Source organism: Schistosoma haematobium, chromosome 3, assembly GCF_000699445.3.
Source record: "Schistosoma haematobium chromosome 3, whole genome shotgun sequence".
Lineage (NCBI taxonomy): Eukaryota > Metazoa > Platyhelminthes > Trematoda > Strigeidida > Schistosomatidae > Schistosoma > Schistosoma haematobium.
In genome coordinates, this window is record NC_067198.1 from 27,411,212 (window position 1) to 27,433,224 (window position 22,013).

Sequence of the window (22,013 nt, forward strand, 5' to 3'; positions counted from 1 at the left end):
CAGGTGGATGATTTTGATGGACTTTTGTTCTCTGAGTTGTATGGTTTGGTCGTGAAACCTTCATCGTTATTCTGAACGACATCATCAGCACAAACTTCAGATAGAAGTAAAGCGTTCGAATTTCTCCATATGTGTTTCACAGCTTGTCCTGTGCACCTCGATGTTGATTGGTTCTTGTTGACCTTAAATTTGTCATTGTTTACTTCTTTGTTTTGGTTGTGTCTCCCATTTCCATCCAGCTCAGAGAACAAAACTCCATTAGAAACTAAGTAAACATTACAGGAATTCGCTACAGGTTCCTTAGTCTAGCATGATTACTTTAAGCGAATGATATGAAATTGATTGATCTACATTATTTATCTGAACTCCATTCTCAATAGGATTTCAAAGAGTGACTAGGTGTTTTAATTAACTGCGTGGATCATAACTTTCATGATAAATAAAAACACATTTTGGTTTATCAGGCTGTTGTAGTCTGTAATGAAAACTAACTTGAAACAAAACAAAATTTCACAACCTATTAATTGTTTTGTAGTTACATATAGCAATTCCAGCTTTTCAATGATTCTTTAATTCAGATTAGTTCATAATCATAACAAAGTGTCATTTATTACTTTAGTAAGATATTTAAGTATCTTTCGTTTGAAGCATAAACTATGAGAAAACTCAAAACATCAACACATGGGCGTCAGTGGTCCAGTGGTAGAATGCTCCCGGCCGACGTATATCACTTTGCCCCCAAATGCCCACGTACGGCCGAGAGTGGGGAGATTGCGCTCTACCTCCCCAAATGCTCTCACATGGCCACGCATATATAGCCTCTGCCAGGGAAGTCCTACTCATTGCCTTCTCGTGGCGGGGGTGTTGTTTGCAAAATTGAGAGGACGAAAAGTGAATGTCCGTCGCTTTACCCGGGTTCATGGACATGAAGAGTCCATCTAGGGGAGATGGAAAACCCTGGTTCCAAACTAGTGGTGCACATGGGCTCCAGTACCCTGAAGGAACAAAGGGCGTATAAACCAATCGTTAGTCACCTGCCACCGTGAGACTGCATCTCCTTACGATGCTCCACTGCCTTGTGCATCAAACCTTTAGGTCGAAGGCTCCGGGTGTGGTCCTCTAAGAAAACCCACCGCTTCGATTAGGGCACCCAGACAGTATCACAGCCCTCACACAAATCAAATGAGATTTGTGTGGCGCATATGTATCTGGTGCTCCCTTGAACCAATATCTACGTGTTAAAATAAATAAATCTCCATTTAAGAATTATTCATTTTCAAAATAATTTTCATTATTGACGAAAGAACTTTAGTTTCGAACGGTATTCATAGACGAAACGTATAGTAAATCAAATCAAAAAATGTATTGTCATGATTATCTCATAAGTGTGCAATAAATTGTTATTTACAGAAATAATTTGTTTTAAAAATGGTGAAATCTAAAATACACTTCAAGGTCAGTTTTTTTTTGAAAATAGATCAAATAGAAAATATTGAAAATTATCTAAATGTTAAATCAATTAAATAAATCCAGAAAAAAAAATAAACAAATTTGGTATCTAGTCGAACATTATTGACATTTTAATCCTTGAAAATTTTTATTCACAATGGTTTCTTTAAAAAATAAATGAAGTACATCTATAATCACGACAAACGTATTTCATGAATTTTGTTCCAGTTGTTTACTAGCAATTTAATGTATAGACATATTATATATGTATGTAAAAAGATGTTTACATTCTTTCTAGAATTCTTATATTAGAATTCATATTGTATTACTTTCGTTTTTATTCGTCTTTTTTTTCTTTTGAATAATCGCCATTTCATATTCTCACATAATGTATAACTTATTTATACCATATAGTAGAAAGTTATATGATAATTATCCTATAAATCATATAATTCGATTTAGAAAACAAATGATAATGTCATTGCTAAATTGTATTCAAAGTCATCTATCTTTTAAATATAACATTTTTTTGAATAATTATATAAAATTTATTATAGAGCATTCAAAAAGCTTAATGGTAGTATCCTATGAAAGATTACTTACATGCATATGTTACCCCTTATCAAAAGCATAGGCACTTGACTAAGATTCTTTAGTCAACTGTATCCTGGTCTCTTTTTCTTTTCAATCTAATCATATCAATAAATAAATATGAGAATTTTCAATATCATAATTATTTTATTGAATCATAAGAAAATATTCACATGAATTAATCAACACTGTTATCTACGTTCGAACCCATTTGTAACAGATTGTAGAGATTTATTTTATATTAATATAAGTTGATCATTATGTTCAAAAATTAGGTTTGATTTTGATTGATCAAGATTATGCTTTTTTGGAGTCAATAACAAATGATTTTGTGTTAGAGTTAATTTCATAAATTTATAACTAAACTATTATACTACTTAAATGAGTATAAATGGATCAACCTGATTTATGTTGTTGTTGTTTTGATTTGTTTTTTGATAAAAATTAATCCAATCTTGATTAGCAATTTTACACAGATTTAATTGATATTGAATAATTACTGTGATTTTCTATTGTAGTTTAGTAAATCTGTTGAGAGGAACAGTATTTACCTTTGTTTTAAGTAGTGAAATATGTTACATATTAAAAGGTACAATACATCTACCATGAACGCTGTTAACATACTATCATACAAATAGTTTATATACTATAAAATAAACAATTTCACGTAGTGATAATATATGGAAAAAAACTTAAACCTAAAGTAATGTATACCATCGAAATGTTCATAGTCATAAACATTATAATTGTAAAATCTCCCTTTCGATTAACCGGACTACATTTTCATAGATAATGCACGTGGTATCATATATGAAAAAGTTATTTTGATAAACCAACTAAGTATTTAGATTTACACTAGTACAATGTAATTTTAAATAACACATATATTTACCGATTGAGTATCAGTGATCTTCAGTAAATTCATTATAATTATGAAATCACATATTAACTTATCTGAACAGAGCATTTATCGAAATCGGTATACTTCTCTATGAGTTTTGACATGATTAAAATCTTGTGTCATGACAGTGAATGACAAATGAATCTTATCCACAATCAAAGTTATAAACTATAGTTTAATATATTTCTTGTTTGATTCATTATTTAATTCATGCATTATTGAATAAACAATACATCGACTAAACTGAAAGATAAGTAAATGATGCAAACTACTGTATCACAGTATTTCTATATCTATCTTCATATCGAATTTTGTTCATCTTAAGCATCAACTTATAAATAAATAAATAAATATATATATATATATATATCAGGTGGGTGTTGTAGATATTATAGTAATTTCAATGGTGAAGATCATGAGTCCTGCTCAGTGGTCTAGTGGTTAAGTGCTCGCGCGCGAAACCAGTAAGTCCTGGGTTCGAATCTCACAGGGGGTGAGGTCGTGGATGCGCACTGCTGAGGAGTCCCACAACAGGAAGAAACGGCCGTTCAGTGTTTTCAGGTTTTCCATGGTGGCCTAGCTTCAACTGACTCATGATCTTAACCATTGGAATATATGTATATATATATATATTATAATTTATATGGAATGCAATGAATCTAACTTTTTGTACACTAGTAGAACAATTACCATTAATTATCGTACATTAATATATTCATATATTGTATGTATTTAGTTAAGCTTTATAGTCTAAAACTGGAGATTTTATAATTATACGTATAATTACTTTTCTAATGATGTATAATTTGGATCTTCAACCAAATGTTTATGAAAGTATGTCAATATTGGAATGTGGTTAATCAATTAGAATTATTATCTTTTTTATAAATAAAAAAACAACGTTAAATAATTGATGTTTGACTTAACACAGTGTTAAATAAGAATGCATATTATATAATTCCTATAGTGAATATTCTTTAATGGGTATGTGTAATTAAATATTACTTTAATCTAGTTCTACTGTTGCTTGCTTATCGACTACTAATATTATCAATCTAAACAATATATTTCATTATTTTATCATAAGTTTCAATTATCATGATGAAACTAAGAGATTTTTAGGATTGTTGTGTAATAATAATAGGATAATCAAAATAATTAAGGCCAAGGTAACGATAACGATAAGATGTACTTCTTTTGTACTCATAGTTCTGGTTTAAGCTCCTGGACGGTAAGAGCTTCAGCTATTTTTACGAGTTGGATAAGAAGAAATCTGGGTATATTTGAACGTATCATATAAACAACCTTAAAATCAAATTGTGGATCAGTAGAATGGTTACAGTCGATCAGGTGTTCAAGTATATAACTCCTAACTGCTTTGCTTTCACCCCTATAGAACCAAACTGGGATATGTTCCCGTATCCGAGTTGAAAGCAAGCGCTGGCTATGGCCTATGTACCTTGCTTTTGTACCTGCTCTTGTGGAGCAGTGTTGATTCATTTATCATCAATCACACAAACAATTTCACAAGAAATACCAGTTCATTATAGTTCTTTGTTCATATTTATCATGTAAGTCACGGACGAACATAACAGAAATATATACAGTTCAAATATTGCAATACAACACACAAACCGCAATTCATGCCTCTGTGACAATTTCACTTGACGTTTGAGCTTTACACATACTTAAATTTTACATGTTGATAATGCATTCAATTTGTATAGGTGACCTTACATAATTTGACGATTTAATCATCTCAAGTAATCTACATAAAGTTCATGGCTAAGTAACATGTAATTAAATGAACTAAATCATTATCTGGCTAATAGTTTATTAAAAAGTATAAAAAATAATGTAAAATGTTTTCAAAATAATATTTTTGTGTGCAGCAACAAGTTAAATTCGAATAAAAATATCTAACTGATACTCATTACTTAGCTATATCTGCTACGTTGATGTGGCTCGTTCTCTATTAGTGTCATAGTTAAGATGCTTACGAAAAGACTAATGTTTTGTCAATAAATGCTAATTTCTCAGCTGTAACACATAATAAACAAAACAATCATCATTTCAGAGTGTTCATTATTTAGCGGTTAATAACCGTTAAACAATGAAAAATGTATTTGTTTCTAGACTAGAATTCATTTTCACTGTGAACTCAGGTTCTTTGAAATCTACAGAATCAACAATAGCATTCAACCGTCCATTTGAAATAAATTGAGCTAATATTTTATCAGACTCAATGAATTTACAAAGTGAATGGATCAAAAGTCACTGTCCTCAGTCGATAAATACCGTATTCATGATATAACCAATTCAGTCGACCACCACTTTTCACCCACAATCACATAATTATTGCTGATTTCATACCAATAGTTTATTTAAAAGTGACTAATTTAAAAACATTCAACATTAGAAATTAACATTAAGCAGAGGATAGTAAGATTTCAAAAAGCCAGCTAGTATACGCTTACATTAAATTACTTGATTACTTCATTAAGATTACAAACCTAACTAAGCTAGACAACCATTGAAAACTTAAAAGCACTGAATGACGGTTTCAATCTTATTATGGATCACCTTGACAGTATGCACGAACGAACTCCCAATTAACTAGTAAACTCAGTATCTTCAACTTAGTGTGTGAAATTAGATTGGTTAGTGATTTCCTGAGAGAAAAAACTCAACAATCTCCAAAATATCATAATAATATTTAATTATTCCTTGAAAACCAAACTACTCTACTAGAACTTATTGTCATTTAAATAAATGAAATGGAAAAAGATCAATGAATAAAATATATCAGTTAAGTATTGTTTCTTATTTATCACACTTAACTACTGATAACAACTGTGAAATGTATATTTATTCTTATCAGTTATGTTTCCCAAATTGTGAATATGATCATAGTTCTGTTTATTATTCATTAGTGAAAATAATTGATATAAACTATTCAATAAATGAATGTATGAAATAACTAAACTTTAAATTTTTTAGTGTAGGTTATTATGTTAAGCCCATATACCTTATTCTAGCTTTCAGACAGGCCAATCTACTCATTCTACTTGCGTCATATTTTGACCTTGGTAAGTATTCGCTTATCAATCTTGACTGGTTTTATATGAGCGCATATGTGCGTATACATTTCTTATCTGATTCATCACATGTCTGTAACTTATTTTTGTGTGCCTATAAATATTGATTCACGCTTGACTAAAGAGAGTTGGCTTACCCGACTTCTCCACTGCGCGTCGTTTCGCTTCGCTCTATTCCATTTGCTTCATATAGAAAATATATGTATTCAAAAGTCCATTTTCGTTATTTAACTCATTTAATTCCGTTATTGACTAACGTGATTTAAGTCGATGATTATATGAGAAGATAGGCGATATATATATTTCAATAACAATAATTCATTAATGAACATTCATACGATTGAATTGGTGTCTGATCCTAGGCCATTAAAGTGTAGGGCCCATCAACAAACATCGTCCGACCTAAATGACGACAAAATAAAGGGCCCCACAAATTCTTACATCAACTTTGGAATACAGGTACATCCAGCTGACGAGTCGTAAATAAGACGAAACACATGTCCTAGATTCTACTTCTAGCTACTATCTATCTTTGCTTATAAAACTTGTGACTTAAGACAATATCGAGGTAATCTACACAGGATGCATACATATACCAACAAGAAACTGATCAATTACAATTCTAAACAATAATAGGAAGATACAAGCAAATAATACCAAATGAACTTAGATTTTTATGTAGATTATTTCTTTAAATCAGTGACATTCCCCAATAGGTAAGAAAAAATACTGAATTAAAAATGGTCATATGATATATGAATATTTATGGTATTTTATCACGATAATTAATTAAAAAGCTTTTAAGCCAAACAGATATATTATGTCATGACTATTCTCTAATTATTTAGTTTCAAAATAGAAAGATTAAGTTTTCAAACCTATTTATTTGTACTTTCAAAGTAATCGGCGTCAGTTAAATATGTGAATTAATTGTGAGAAACTAAATTTTGGACTATTAGACAGCTAATTTTCGACATTTAACCATATGATAATTAGTGTTTAGTTTCTATGCCTGATTGTTGATAGGATGTTTTTTTCTTTTCCTCAATACTAGGATACATAACTATACACTATTAATCTGCAAATCAAACTGAAGAATGGAAAATTAACAACGTTTAATATTTTGATTCTTATCGTATTGTTGATAATAAATGTTGTTTATATTTTAACTTAAATTTGTCTAAATATGGTTTATCATTTGACTGAAATGTTTGTCTTTACAGATATCAGATGGTAATCAAACAACAAATTTAAAGGATATGAATAGCATGAAAATCTGGTGACCAATATTCATATATGTTTGGTTAAGTTACACTATTGGATAGCTTGATATGTGAATCGAATATGATTGTGGAGAAGATTTGTAGCTCAGGTGGATGATTTTGGTGGAGTTTTGTTCTCTGAGCTGGATGGTTTGGTCGTGAAGCATTTATCGTTCTTCTAAACGACATAATCAGCACAAACCTGAAGTTTGTGCTCCACGACCAAACCATCCAACTCAGAGAACAAAACCTTATCAGAATTGAATAGCTCTCAATAAAGTTGTTATCTAGAGGAAATGTACCTTGACTTAGTTATATATTATTATTCACAAGTATGTTTTTTATACAACTAAACCAGTAAACTAAATGAATAAAATTACAATAAGTTAAGAAAAACATGATTAGGAATTGTTCTTGAAGATGATTTTAAACGTTCTAAAAGATTACAAGATGTACAAATTTAAAACCATCCATTATTTTACAAAAACTTCCTAACTACAAATTATGAAAAACATGTTTAATTAACCCTACTTATTGGCTGCTAACCTAATAGTTTCAATTATAGTGAACTTCTAACAGTCAATATTTCTAACAATAAAACTCATTGAATATTTCATTTCAATGGTATAGACAACAATTTACTTAACTTATAAATGAATTATATTCATCAAAACAAAAAATACTTTTAATCTACATTACAGTAAAATAAGTAGATTTGATGCTCATCTTTTAGGGCAACATATAGTCTAGTTAATCAACATCTAAGTACAAAAGTTGACTTCATTTATCTGAGTAAATATTATGAGCTTGAACTGTGTAATGGAAGAAACATTAAGACAAAATATTAATAACAATTATCGAGATACAACTATTTTTTATTTCTATCATGAAAGAAACAATAATTACAGTAAACCTGACCATACATTAATATCATTCGATAAACTATTTAGAACTAAGAAGCTGTGAATGTATACTTTTAACTACTTGGAACATATCTTACAGGTGCATTAAAAATAGAAAATAGGACCGAATTAAATTTAAGTACAACAAAATTTAACTTTAACCAAGTCATATATCTTATCAGGGTCGTGGATGCGCACTGCTGAGGAGTCCCACAATAGGACGAAACGGTCGTCCAGTGCTTCCAGGTTTTCCATGGTGTTCTAGCTTCAATTGACTCATGATTTTAATCAGGGAAAATTCACATATCTTAACTAATGAGTTATACATTTAAATTTAGAGTTTATCACGTAAGACTTCAGTTTCTAAATATCTTGATTATTTATACACTCTCAATAAAAGTATCATAAATCAATAATTATTTTACGTTATTCTAAATTGTAACTAAGTGGTTACTATCTTAATACTTTACATTTACGTAAACTTTTTTTCCAAATGAGATTTTACTTGATGACCAACTTTATATAAAGTTGGTTGATAATTTCCGAGATATTTTACTCATAAGATTGAAATCAAGTCAGCATTTGTAGTATTATACAAAAGACTTCAATGACTATACTAAGGTTTGTTGAAGCCTTTATTATACAGAAATTGAAACCCACTTTATGCGTTCAAAAACAGTTTGTCCTTACACTTAACCTACCCTGGTAATACTGATTTATTATCCAGAGTGGTAATCACATTTGTTTTTGTGTACTTTATTATTTTTTTCTTTGTTATGCATTACCTTTAACCTGTCTAGTTGACTTTTAATTTTCATATAAAAATGTCTTAACAAGTATATGTGTGATCAGATTGTTCGAAATGTATTGCGTAAATACATCACATAATTCTAATAAACTTTATCTTCTCATTGCATTATCGAAATTCATTAATTATTGTAGCCGCAGACTTAGAATACATCAAAGTGATTTAAATTATTGTAAAGAAAAAAAAACAATCATACATGATAATTCATTAAATATCAGACTTATTGGTTACTAATCATTGTAAATATTGCGTAATCAATTTTAATTTGTTTGTTTTTGTTGTTACTGTATAATTAAATTTATTACATAATTAACAAAATGTTAACAATTACTTGTTTGTTATTTTGACTAGTCAAACATTGAATCATAATAATCACTAAACAAATCTATTTATGAATAATTGTTCTATTTAATAATACGTATTATTGGTAATGCATACGTGGATGTGCACTGCTGAGGAGTCCCACAATAGGACGAAACGGTCGTCCAGTGCTTCCAGGTTTTCCATGGTGTTCTAGCTTCAATTGACTCATGATCTAAACTGTTGAAATTAACGTATATTCAACTTAAATAATTTCTGACTGAAAAGTAGTTAACTTTTAAGGTTATTTTAGGTGTGGTTTATAATTACAATATTCAAATAAGATAATTAAGGATATTTGAGACATATTTGACAGCAAATACAGTGATCATAATAATCATAATGACAAAGTATATTTACCGAAAAGTTAAAAACAATCAATGTTTATTCTTTTAAAACAACTTTAAATGAACTAACTAGGTCATTATATGCATTTATTGTTTGATTTAACCCCCTTTTTTTCAACAACAAAAAAATAATAAAGATACTGTTAATTTGTGATTGTATCGTATCAGTATAATGGTTATAAGTAAGTTTAATTTGATTTACAATTTCCTACATGATAGGTAACCTCATTATCAGGTTCATTGTTGATTTAGATTCTCGTAATTATAGTGAACGCAATCAATAGCTAAAACTAAGCACATTATCTAGTTACATAAAGTTTAGGTATTTTTGTGTTTATTGACAATATCATATCGTAGAAGTAAGAGAAATGACAGACAGAAGTCAAGTGATTGACGATAATACATAATTAATGACATTAGCTAATCAAGGTACCATAAGTAATGATGCGTATTTTAATAAATTACTTATATCTACACTATAAATGTTTGATAAACTAACCTGGATTTTTATGATTATCTGAATTATGCAGTTTTGATTTAAGTTCACGAACTAACTGAATATGGAGACCATTCATTTATGTTTTATTCCTTATTATTAGCCATGTTCTCCATGTAACTCGAAAGTTATGAGCATCATTATTAATGGTTTTATTCAGCATGATCCTTTGTGAGTGTCTGAAATCAAACTAAGATTTGTTTAGCCCCCGCCCCTTCGTTTTAAAAAAGCTCTCTAGGTAATTTCACTTTGTGACCAAGATTATTCTGATCTTTAATGACAGAGTAGATTTTATAAGTATATAAATACAATGAATATACTGGCCAATTTACTGGCATTTACAGGATGATATGAAAGTCATAATTAGTGAATTATTTAGACTAAACATTTTAAAGACAACTGCTATTAATATGAAGTAAAAGTCGCTTTCAGAGTGAATAATTAGAGATAACAAAACACAGTGTTTGTGAAGCATAGAGACACTGAGAATATGGTACAATGACAAAATTGGGTGATTCTCAAAACCAGAAATATAATATCTTTACTACGAAACGTACATCAAGCTGTTGATTTATTTAATTTCAGCTTGATGTTTCATATTATTTTTGTGTACAGTTTAAACTAATGGTCATTGTTAATGATCAAGATTGCAGTGATTTTAATGCCTGTACAATACGTTTAATTCCTGGAGGAGAAGAAAATATAATTAAGTTATGGTAATGTTAATATTGATCAACCAGTCGATAGTTTTATCATTATCAATATCAAGCCTATCGGAATCTGTCAAATTTTTTAAAATGAAACAACAGGAAAGGCATAGGTAGACTAAAACATCTACTTAAGACAACTCAAAATAAACTGTAGAGTATTTAATGATTCTAGTCTAGTTACAAAGTGTTTGCTATATTCGGTCGTCGCAATTGTTGTGCCGAAAAAAAATGCTGATCACTTATACTTGGAACAAGGGACCACTGCAATTCCCACGAAGCGAAAGTAAGAACACAAAGACTGGTATAAGTGAAGATTTATTAGCCCAAACACTATAACAACGACGAATCGAATATAGTCTAAAATACACTGGTTCAAATATTGATTGTACACCCATTTTGATTAATAATTAGGATTAGATCACATACTCAGTTATAACAAATCACTTACTGAGCATAGTTTATGTCAAGTGAATGCAAGAATATCGTATATTATACAGAAGAAATTATTATACTGGGAAAACAATCAAATACTACATTGAATGATCCTAATTTTGAATCAAAATGGATGTTATATTGAATAAAACTCATAATGAGTAATTCAATCGAAAATTGACTTTTCTTTCCATCATATCAAGTAATAATTAATCTACTGGGTATAACTTGGGTCCTAACAGGTTTTAATTAACCTATACAATTAGAAATGAGAAAATAAAATATTTTAGTCACTGTTCGGTTTGAAAATCAAAACAAAATGAGTATTACCGAGTTTACTGTTATGTAATAGAACTAAGACTGAAGTTATTAAATTGTTTAAAGATCGCCATCATATTAAAAGACTAATATTTGAACGAAGAAAATACTTTACGATAAATTCTCTTTAGGTTCTACAATTATATATTCAAATTACTAATCTCAATACATGATTCATTTACTTCTCATTCATCCCACCTTATTCTGTCTTACCATATTCTTCCACTAAATATTTGATGGAATTGTAACTGCACTATTATTTCTCTCATTCTATCTTACTTACTTACTTGCTTACGCCATTTACTCTAAATGGAACATAGGCCACCGACCAGCATTCTCCAACCCACTCTATCCTGGGCCTTCTTTTCTAATTCCATCCAATTCTTATTCATTTTTCTCATGTCTATCTCCATTTCCCGGCGTAATGTGTTCATTGGTCTTCCTCTCTTCCTTTGGCCTTGAGGATTCCATGTGAGGGCTTGCTTTGTGACGCAGTTGTGTGCTTTCCTCCACGTGTGTCCTATCCACTTCCAGCGCTTCTTCTTGATTTCTTCCTCCACTGGGATCTGCTTTGTTCTCTCCCACATTAGATTGCTGCTAATATTGTCCGACCAACGGATCCGAAGTATTTTGTTTAGACAACTGTTAATAAACACCTGTATTTTCTGGATGATGGCTTCCGTGGTTCTCCAAGTTTCCGCCCCATACAGTAGAACTGTCTAGACAATTGTATTGAAAATTCTGACCTTGGTGTTAGTTGACAGTTGTTTTGAGTTCCAGATGTTCTTCAGTTGTAAATATGCTGCTCTTGCTTTGCCGATCCGCGCCTTCACGTCTGCATCAGATCCACCCTGTTCATAAATGATGCTGCCCAAATATGTAAAGGTTTTTATATCTTCCAAGTCTTCTCCGTCAATTGTGATTGGATTGGTGCATGCTGTGTTGTATCGGAGAATCTTGCTTTTGCCTTTGTGTATATTGAGATCTACTGCTGCTGAGACTGCTTCTACGCTGGTCGTCTTCGCCTGCATTTGTTGTTGCGTTTGCGATAGAATGGCCAGGTCGTCTGCAAAGTCTAGATCGTCCAACTGCATCCTAGATGTCCACTGTATCCCGTGCTTTCCTTCAGACGTTGACGTCTTCATAATCCAGTCGATCACCAGGAGAAAGAGAAAGGGTGAGAGTAAGCAATCTTGCCTGACACCGGTTTTCACTTCGAACGACTTTGTCAACTGTCCTCCATGCACGATTTTGCAGTGTAATCCATCATAGGAATTCTGTATGGTAGTGACTATCTTTTGAGGCACGCCGTAGTGTCGAAGAAGTTTCCATAATGTTGGTGGGCCAACATTGATTGGGAGGTCCGTGGGTGCTGCTTCGATGTTGGGTGGGTTCAGTGGAGCTGTTCGATTCAAAAGTTCTTTGAAGTATTCTACCCACCTGTTTCGCTGTTCTTCAATGTTGGTGATTACCTTGCCTTCCTTGCTTTTCACTGGTCGCTCCGGTTTACGGTGATTTCCAGAGAGTTTCTTTGTCGTGTCATACAGTTGTCTCATGTTTCCTTCTCTTGCAGCCTTTTACGTCGTCGTTGCTAAATTTTTCATATATTCACGTTTGTCAGTTCTGATACTCCTCCTCACTTGCTTGTTTACTTCTGTGTATTCAGCTTGTGCCTTGGCTTTTTCTGCTCTTGTTCGGCTGGTATTGATTGCTGCTTTCTTGTTCCTCCTTTTTTGAATCTTATCCAGTGTATCAACAGTGATCCATTCCTTGTGATGGTGCTTCTTGTGTCCGCTCCATTGTCCAGTGCTTCTTGAGTTTCAGTTTCATCTTGGCAACCAGCAAGTGATGCTATATCAGCTCCTCTCTTGGTTCTCACGTCCTCTATAGTTCTCCTGAACGTTTTGTTGATGCAAATATGGTCGATTTGGTTTTGCGTGGTGTGATCCGGTGAAGTCCATGTGGTTTTGTGCATGCGTTTTTGTGGGAATATGGTGCCGCCTATGACCAGTTTATTGAAGGAACATAGGTCTGCAAATCTCTCACCATTTTCGTTTCTTTCTCCCAATCCGTGTCGTCCCATGATGTCTTCATATCCAGCGTTGTCCGTTCCAACCTTGGCATTGAAATCTCCCATCAGAATGGTCAGGTCCTTTGTTGGGCACTTCTCGATGATCGACTGCAGCCTATTGTAGAATTGATCATTAGCGTCTTCATTGTAGACGTTGGTAGGCGCATAGCATTGGATGACGTTCATTTTAATGCCCTCTTTCTTTGTTTTGAAGGAGGCTTTGATGATCCTTGGTCCATGAGATTCCCATCCTATAAGTGCATTTTGTGCTTGTTTGGACAGCATCAATGCAACTCCTTGTGTATGTGGGGCATTTTCTTCTTCACGGCCGGAGTATAACAGAAGCTCTCCTGAAGCTAGTCGTTGTTGTCCAACTTGCGTCCAATGTGTTTCACTGATCTCAAGCACCTCTAGGTTGTATCTCTTCATTTCTGCAGCAATTTGGAAGGCTCTCCCGGTGTCCCACATCCTCTCTGACTCATATTTATTCTGATTATGGATCTTAAATTTTCACTTAACATATAATCTGATTCAAATCAACACTCTATGTAAGTCATATCAATGTAAACAATTTTATTCTATTTTGTTTGACAGTCCTGAACTTGCACGCTTTAAACGATATACTTTGCCCTTGACCTGTTCATTTTTCGGATTATTAATTTGGATATATGATTTGTAGAACTTGAAGAGAATTTATCGAAAAGAATATTCTATGTTTAAATATTAGTCTTTACTAAATTGTAAATTGAGATTGCCTGCAAATGAGGTTATTCTACGGTTTCTGAAAGTATATATGGCATGATTTTGAATCTATCTAGAGTGAGTCACTGATTACCGTTGTTTATATTTATATTTCAGTTTTACGTGTTTATATTTACAAAGAATCCGTGGAACCTAATGGTCAACGCCACTACTTAGCTTATATCTATCAAGTATACAAGGTGAGTTAATTGAGTGTATGAAATATTTACTGTCATGATATTATGTATTTGGATAGTGTTACAGTTTGTTATTACCTTAATTTAAATAAAACGCTTGAAACTTAAGCTATGCGTCATATTCAAGTGAATCACAAGGTGATATTTTCACTTTTAAAAAATTCCACTCACCTTGTACATTACAAAAATGAATATCCTGATTAACTTTTCACCTACTTGATTATAGCACGTTCCCGATTGATAAAGATGCCCCCCCAAAAATCGACTGTAGAAAGTAGGATTTTGAAGGAAATCCAAAAATTCCTTAATAAATTCTCATGTAATTATTATGCAAATCACTTTTCAGGATGATTCATATCTCAAAAAATTAGTTTAGTAGACTTGAGTTTATCTTGAAATACAGCCGTTGATAGAAGTAGATTGAAAACACTGTCTATTTAAATAGTTCGGGAGATATTTATATATATATCAACAATAATTCCCTACACATTCTAAACAGCTGCTATGCTTGGTTGACGATTCCTTTATCATAGTAATTTTTGCGCTTATTTCAGTCACAAACCCATATAAATATCGTTAGTTGACGGTCGGATAGTTTAAGTTCTATCGCAGATACTAACTACATTGAATTACTTTGATAAACTCGAATGAAATGAATGATTTTTGTGTCGTATTGATTGTTGGTCTGTTGTTAATGGTCTCATACTTAATCCATTTAAATGTCAAGCCGTTAACTTTAGCATGAGACATAAACGGCATCTAAACACCACTTTGAGATCCCATAATGCTTGTGCTATTGGAGACTCCTCGATAAACACAATGTCGAAGTTCAATCATCTTGGTGTTACCTTTTCCCCTGATCTCTCCTGGTCGTCTCACGTTATACTGTTATCGAAGAACGTTTTCCGTCTGACTCACTACATAAAGAGATTGTATGCTCTTGGGACTACTCGTCATTTACTCTTACAATTTGTCAATTCTTGCATATTACCTATTATTCTTCATTGTTCTCCATTATTCTTTCCCGGGCTTTTGAGAAAAGACTTTGCTGTATTGCAGAGAGTGCTGAAGGCAGTTAGCAAGATGTGTGGTGAATCTTTCGAGGTCATAATTAATATGGTTGTGGATAGACATTTAAAACCATGCAAACTCTTGGCAGGTGTTATTTTATCAGATACTAGCTATCCCCTTCACTCTTATCTTTCTCCTTGTATATCTTCTGGTAGAACGAGACGTAATTACATTAAAATCCATGCACGCAAGCAAAAGTATAGAAGTTCTACAATACCTTACCTAGCAAATATACTCTGTGACGAACAGGTTGTTAAAGTTAACCTATTCAATAACCTGCATTCCTAACATGTCTATAATTTGGGATGTTGTACAGTTTTTTTAGATTTTTTTGTGACCTTTTTCAACTTTCTTTTTTGTTTTTGTTCCTGTTTTTTGTAAAAGAAACTTGTTGAAATATCTTGTGCTGAGAATTCTATATTGTAATAAAACATAATGTTGGAAAAGCCATTAACAATAAAAAAGCCTATGATTCTTTTGAGGATATTTAAATTACATTCTTAATTGAATTTTGATTGGGATGCTCTAACAGACATTGAGCATGTGTTTTTAATAAGTTACGTTAACCCGTAGTAGTTTTTTCTTCTAATTTAGTGAATACAATACATCTTACAAAAGGTCAGAATTTTAATTTCAGGTCATTAAATAATTTCAGTGGTCCTGGAAGCGTTAGACGGCCGTTTCGTCCTATTGTGGGACTCCTGAGTTGTGAGATAGTAACTCACTGAGGACAATGGTGGATGTGTCGCTCGATTTTGTGGATTAGTTGAAGTTAGACATTACCATCGTTGGATGCCGGCTCAGTGATCTGGAGGTTAAGTGCTCGCGCGCGAAACCAGTAAGTCCTGGGTTCGAATCTCGCAGAGGACGAGGTCGTGGATGAGCACTGATGAGGGGTCCCATAATAGAACAAAACGGCCACCCAGTGCTTCCATGTTTTCCATGGTGGTTTAGCTTCAACTGACTCATGATCTTAACCATTGAAATTATTAAATAATTGTTGTCGTGGTCCTTTAAGGGCGATATTTAGATCCCCAGATTAAATATTAAAACATTGGTTTGCATGATATTTATCTATGCTGATTCAAGATTGTACCTATTTTCACACAAATTGCATTTGACCTTCTGCTAGACTACAGTGTAATTTCGCTTTAGCTTTCCTTACCTCTGATTAGCATTCGAGCCCAGGCGAAATGTTTCATCCTATTTATGACTTGCCAACAGGATGTAATTGCACTCTAATTTACATATTCACTTCTAGACATGAACATAATAATGTTTGTTTCAAATGGTCGATGAGTTATAAATTAAGCTTCTGAGTCCAGATACGCCCTTGCTAGTGCAACAGATATGAACTTTCTATCAATTAGCAAGTGTTTAAATCTTCTCACTGCTAATATTAGGGATTGACTTTCGATCAATCTCTTGTGGAATAGAATCATCTTGGGCAGATCAACTCGATAATGGTCATGTTTTTAAGTAAAACATGAATAGTGCATAGCCTAATGTATAACGTATTGAGTATTTACAATGAAACATACTAGGTTTTAGAATTAGTGTGAACATTAACCTCGAGTGCGGACAGAACCTTCTGACGAGTCGCGATTAAGATGAAACAAGAGTCCATATTTATTTAATAGCTTATGATTTATTGATATCCAGATGTTCATTCAAAATAAACACAATCCACATGAGACCTGATAAAAAAATTCAAACCTTAACATCAACAACGAGGAGGTCCGAACACAAATAAATAGAAGATTAATTTACGATTAAACGAAAGCCAGAATTAACTAGTCTTTATTACATCAGCTCTACGTAACTTTTGTCTGAACCAAGTCTTAAGAGAATACTGTTTATTGTCTTTCTATCACCATTCGATATTCTTTGAACTAAATTTTTTTTAATAACTACTTTTTATCGTGTTAATTTTAACGCTAAGTTGAATAAATCTTTGTTCATAAGAATAATAAAAAACCATCTGTTAGCTACTAATGTCTTTGATTAGACCGATATACAGAAATAAATAATCTGTATTAGTCTACGAGTAAATGTAATTAGTGATTTTTAATTCATAGACTAATGTGATTGGGATATCAGATTATAAAGAAGTGTCTTATATAGCAACATTCAAATTAAAATTTATGTAGATATAAATGTTTTGTGAATAACTGTATGATTTATCAAAATTATTAAGACAAAGAAACAATAATAGGCTGGATGTTTATAAGACCTAGAATATGTCTGGTAGTGAAGTTCAGGAAGCAAGTTTCTTTCTGTTTTCAACTCGTCAATTTACAGTATGTGTGCTTCTCAATGTTAATGCTTATATTGAACCTTTAAACTGTTATATATCCATCCGATGAGTGTAGAATGAGACGACAGGTACTTTCTTGATTACACCGTTAGCCACATTCAAACAAAAGTAAGGCTATGTATCTAAAAGGCAGACATGATTGGATATCAGTTAATATTGACATACTTTTATCCTACCGAAGTTCTATATTTGTTTTTCGAAATATATTACATATTACTTTAGTTCATTAGCATCTCTCACTGTGAAACATCTTTTGAATTAATACCTCAGAAATATCTAATCTTGTTTCCACTTCAATATTTGATTAGTCTAAAATTAGTTTCCATGCCCATTTCTCTCAAGAATTTGGGTGTAGATGGTAAATAACAGAACCAAAGACCTTCTAGCCTAATAAATTAAAAATGCGATGAAATCCATCACCTAGTTTCTACTAATAATAATTCCAAAATATTACAGCGAATATTTTTTTCAAAATATTTAAAATTAAGCAATAAATTTTGAACTCATGAATGCTAGGTTTGATTCATTTGGAGGTGATGTTATAACCCAAAGCCGGTAATCAGAAGCAGCGAATTATCGATCGGATCAAGGACGCGTAAAACATTTGCGAGCAGCCTAGAGTCCTGATTAATCCTGCTTACCGCCTAGCCCAGCCAGTTAAGTCCAGAACACCAGTCTCAGCCTCTGAAATATGAATCATTATATTTCAAACATACTGAGTTTATATACCAATCAAACAGACCACAACGTACCAATAAAATATGAAACAACATTTGTACAGGAATTAGCCAGATGTGGCTGTGAATGAGGGAGGTAGTAATTAATATACTGGGTATAACTCAAGAATGGTAAGACGTATAATAATAGTTTATGGGTCAAAATAAAGCTTATAATAAGAGGAATATGAATATACATAGTTTAGTTACTTAATAATTATGCAACAGCAATATACGTTAAGTATTGGTCCATTAGTTGATTCCAAAAGTTACCATTCATTATTCTTGTCGGGACATAACAGGTGACAACAAAAACTAATATACCATTCATGCTACTTCAAGATATCTATTTAATATGTAACAAAATTATAGACCGCGTCTCTTTAATTATTATTGGTGTGAAATTTAACAAAATCATAATTTTTATACAGTAAACCATCATTAGTAAAATCGAAATGTATTTGTGTCTTAATACATAATTATAATATAAAGTGTAATAAAAATATTGATTGCATAATTGTAATTAAAAAGCTATTCATTTTATATATTTTCAATACACATAGTGAATAACATAGTGGAACTGAGAAAACTACTGACAATTAGAACGGTTTTTTCTTCTTTCTTCCTTTTTCTTTCTACAAAATATTTTGATGAAACCAAATGTATTTGAAAACTTTGATATTACAGTGTAATTCACATAGAATTTAAGATTAAAATGTTTGCTAGGCTAATTTGAGTTTAAGACTGAAATGTCACTTAAAACACACAATCAAACTATACTGAAATAAAGAGCAACATTAAGCACATTTATCGATTATAAATCACATATCTGATACATAATAACAGATGATTAGATAAGTAGGAATAAACATTAGACTGAGGACTAGAATAATAGACCCAATAAATCCCCGAAATACACTTGACTCATTTATCCAACCCAAACTGGAGATCTATAAACAAACCAAGACAACAGAATATTAAGCTGTCAACAAGCTAACTTGAAGCACAAAACATGGAATCAGTTTTATACATAAGGCAGGCCTTTATATTTGGTTTAGCCGGATATCTCTAAATTTGCACCTTAGCCAATCACCGATTACATTGTCCCATATATCACAGTTTGTTAACCAGAACTCTCATATAAGTTTATTTTTCAATCTTAAAACAGATTAGACATTTTGTTACGTGGATTGGTTTGTTTTGACCATATTAAAACAGTTGACTGTTCAAATTTAGTCTAGTATAAAGTAATGGGACAAGAAGCAAATACTATGTAAATTCCTATTAATAGGATGTATGATTACCTAAGATCTGTTATAGAGCATAATCTTCCGTTTTAACGTTAAATGAAAAGAATATTGTATGAAATTAAAACTGACTAATTTGTTATAATCACTAGAAAAAATTACTTGCAAATAAATAATCAACTTGATTTTATGTGAGATTTACCAAACCTAGTTGTTTTGTTTATTCTTGAAGAACTGAGCTTCAGTAGAGCTATCACTTCCAATGTACATACGCTCGTAGAAATTGACTTCATGAGGATTGAAGTGTCTTAAATGGGGAAAAGAGTGTGTCCGAGATGAATAGAGTGGGATAATCTATCCAGAGTACGTTTGTCGTACTCGGTGTCAGCAATAGGCTTCCTAGACACTTCGAGGTGTTGGACAAACCCACTAAAAATGTATGTGATGCTCGAATTTTGGTCAAATAAATGCTAGGCAAGACGTCACTAACCAAAACTTAGTCTTTTATGCTAACTGCTTGAAATTATTGTTCTACTAATAATGATCTAGTTAGTAAGCATTTTTTGTCTGAAGTAATACTGATATCAAACGTTTTGGATCACGTTAGTTATTCATTATTAAAAATAAGAGGCTTTCACATTTTCTAAAAGTATATAGGTTGTTCATTATGTTGTTTAAGAAGACAAACTGCATGTTACTTCAGATTCAATGATTCCTAAAATGAAAGATCTATTAGATATGAATTAAGTAATGATTTATTGTTTAGACAAATTTTAAGCTGACAAGAAAAATTCATTATTTGTGTACATTTCACCCACCTAATATCAGTCTTCCACTTATATTTATAGTCTAGTTTTCTTAAAACATTCGCATATCAGTAGCAGCATTCAAGACTGTAAGAATCATTTCCTAGACTACAGAATCAAAATCCTCAAGTAGACTATATAGAAAGCTCTTAATATAACCCCACTTTAAAATCTATCTTTATTATTCCTGAATTTCTATATTATTATGTTTTATAAATAAAATGTATCCCATTTTTTATTATGAAAGCCACTCAACTTATTTCTTATTTTAATTTTATAGGATATTAAACATTATATGCAACCAACTCTTGTTCGACAAATCGTATATAATTGTGATCGATTTCAAACTGGTCCAATGCTAGGTGAAGTATACTTGATAACAGGTTAGTTTGAGTCTGCCCGGTATTGTTATTATTTCAATGATGAATATATATTGACAGCTATTTATTTATTCAAGTACATTTTACAAATTATTTTGGAATATGAAAACAGGTCCAAAAGATTAGAAGTACAGTATCCCACATGCTGTCCTATTTAATCAACTACCTGTATAATATACCAATTATAGTTGTATATATTAATGCATTGTATTCATTATTTTCAGGTTCTTAACAGATCATTATTTAAGTATAACCAATGAAACATGTAATCTTTAATAATGAAAAATGTCTTCACGGATATGATGTACCTTTATTTCGTCTTTATGAATGAGAGAATAAATGTATAAACTTACAACCTATTCACTACATATACAATACTTCAATTTATTGTTTATAATTTATTATTCTTAGGAGCAAACACAAAAAAGAACTTTTGTTTATCTAATGATTACTTTATTCACAATTAGAGAACCATTGAAAACATTCATTTTCTGTTTCTCTTTTGTCTACCAATGGTCTTAAATAATAAATAATACAAAGTATTACATAGTGATACAAAACCAACAAATTAAATATGGGTTTCGATTTAATATTTTCTCATAAATACTTGATCTCAAAATGTACTCTATAATGCGTTGAAATATGTTTTTAACCTTCTCCCCCCCCCCTTACCAGCATATCCATTTGATTTTTATTTATTATTATCACCTAATCAATGCTTCGTTTGAATTTCATCTTTTTCCATTGCTTCTTCATTCATTAAACTAAGAATAATAAGGATTGTATGATATAG

The 22,013-nt window shown here is 31.7% G+C and overlaps 2 protein-coding genes across 2 annotated transcripts in view; one reads left to right on the forward strand and one right to left on the reverse strand.

Annotated features, from left to right (window-relative positions):
* The window catches only part of MS3_00005409 (uncharacterized protein), a 58,711-nt gene that overhangs the window by 15,226 nt on the left and 21,472 nt on the right, over positions 1–22,013 (forward strand). Inside the window, exons 2-3 of the mRNA XM_051213483.1 lie at positions 14,604–14,686; positions 21,121–21,223. Of these exons, the coding sequence (XP_051069464.1) occupies positions 14,604–14,686; positions 21,121–21,223 (186 nt within the window). The remainder of the gene's footprint in view (positions 1–14,603; positions 14,687–21,120; positions 21,224–22,013) is intronic.
* MS3_00005410 (uncharacterized protein) overlaps positions 19,300–22,013 on the reverse strand; it is a 41,009-nt gene continuing 38,295 nt past the window's right edge. Inside the window, exon 2 of the mRNA XM_012942015.2 lies at positions 19,300–19,422. The gene's annotated coding sequence lies outside the window, so the exon portion shown is untranslated. The remainder of the gene's footprint in view (positions 19,423–22,013) is intronic.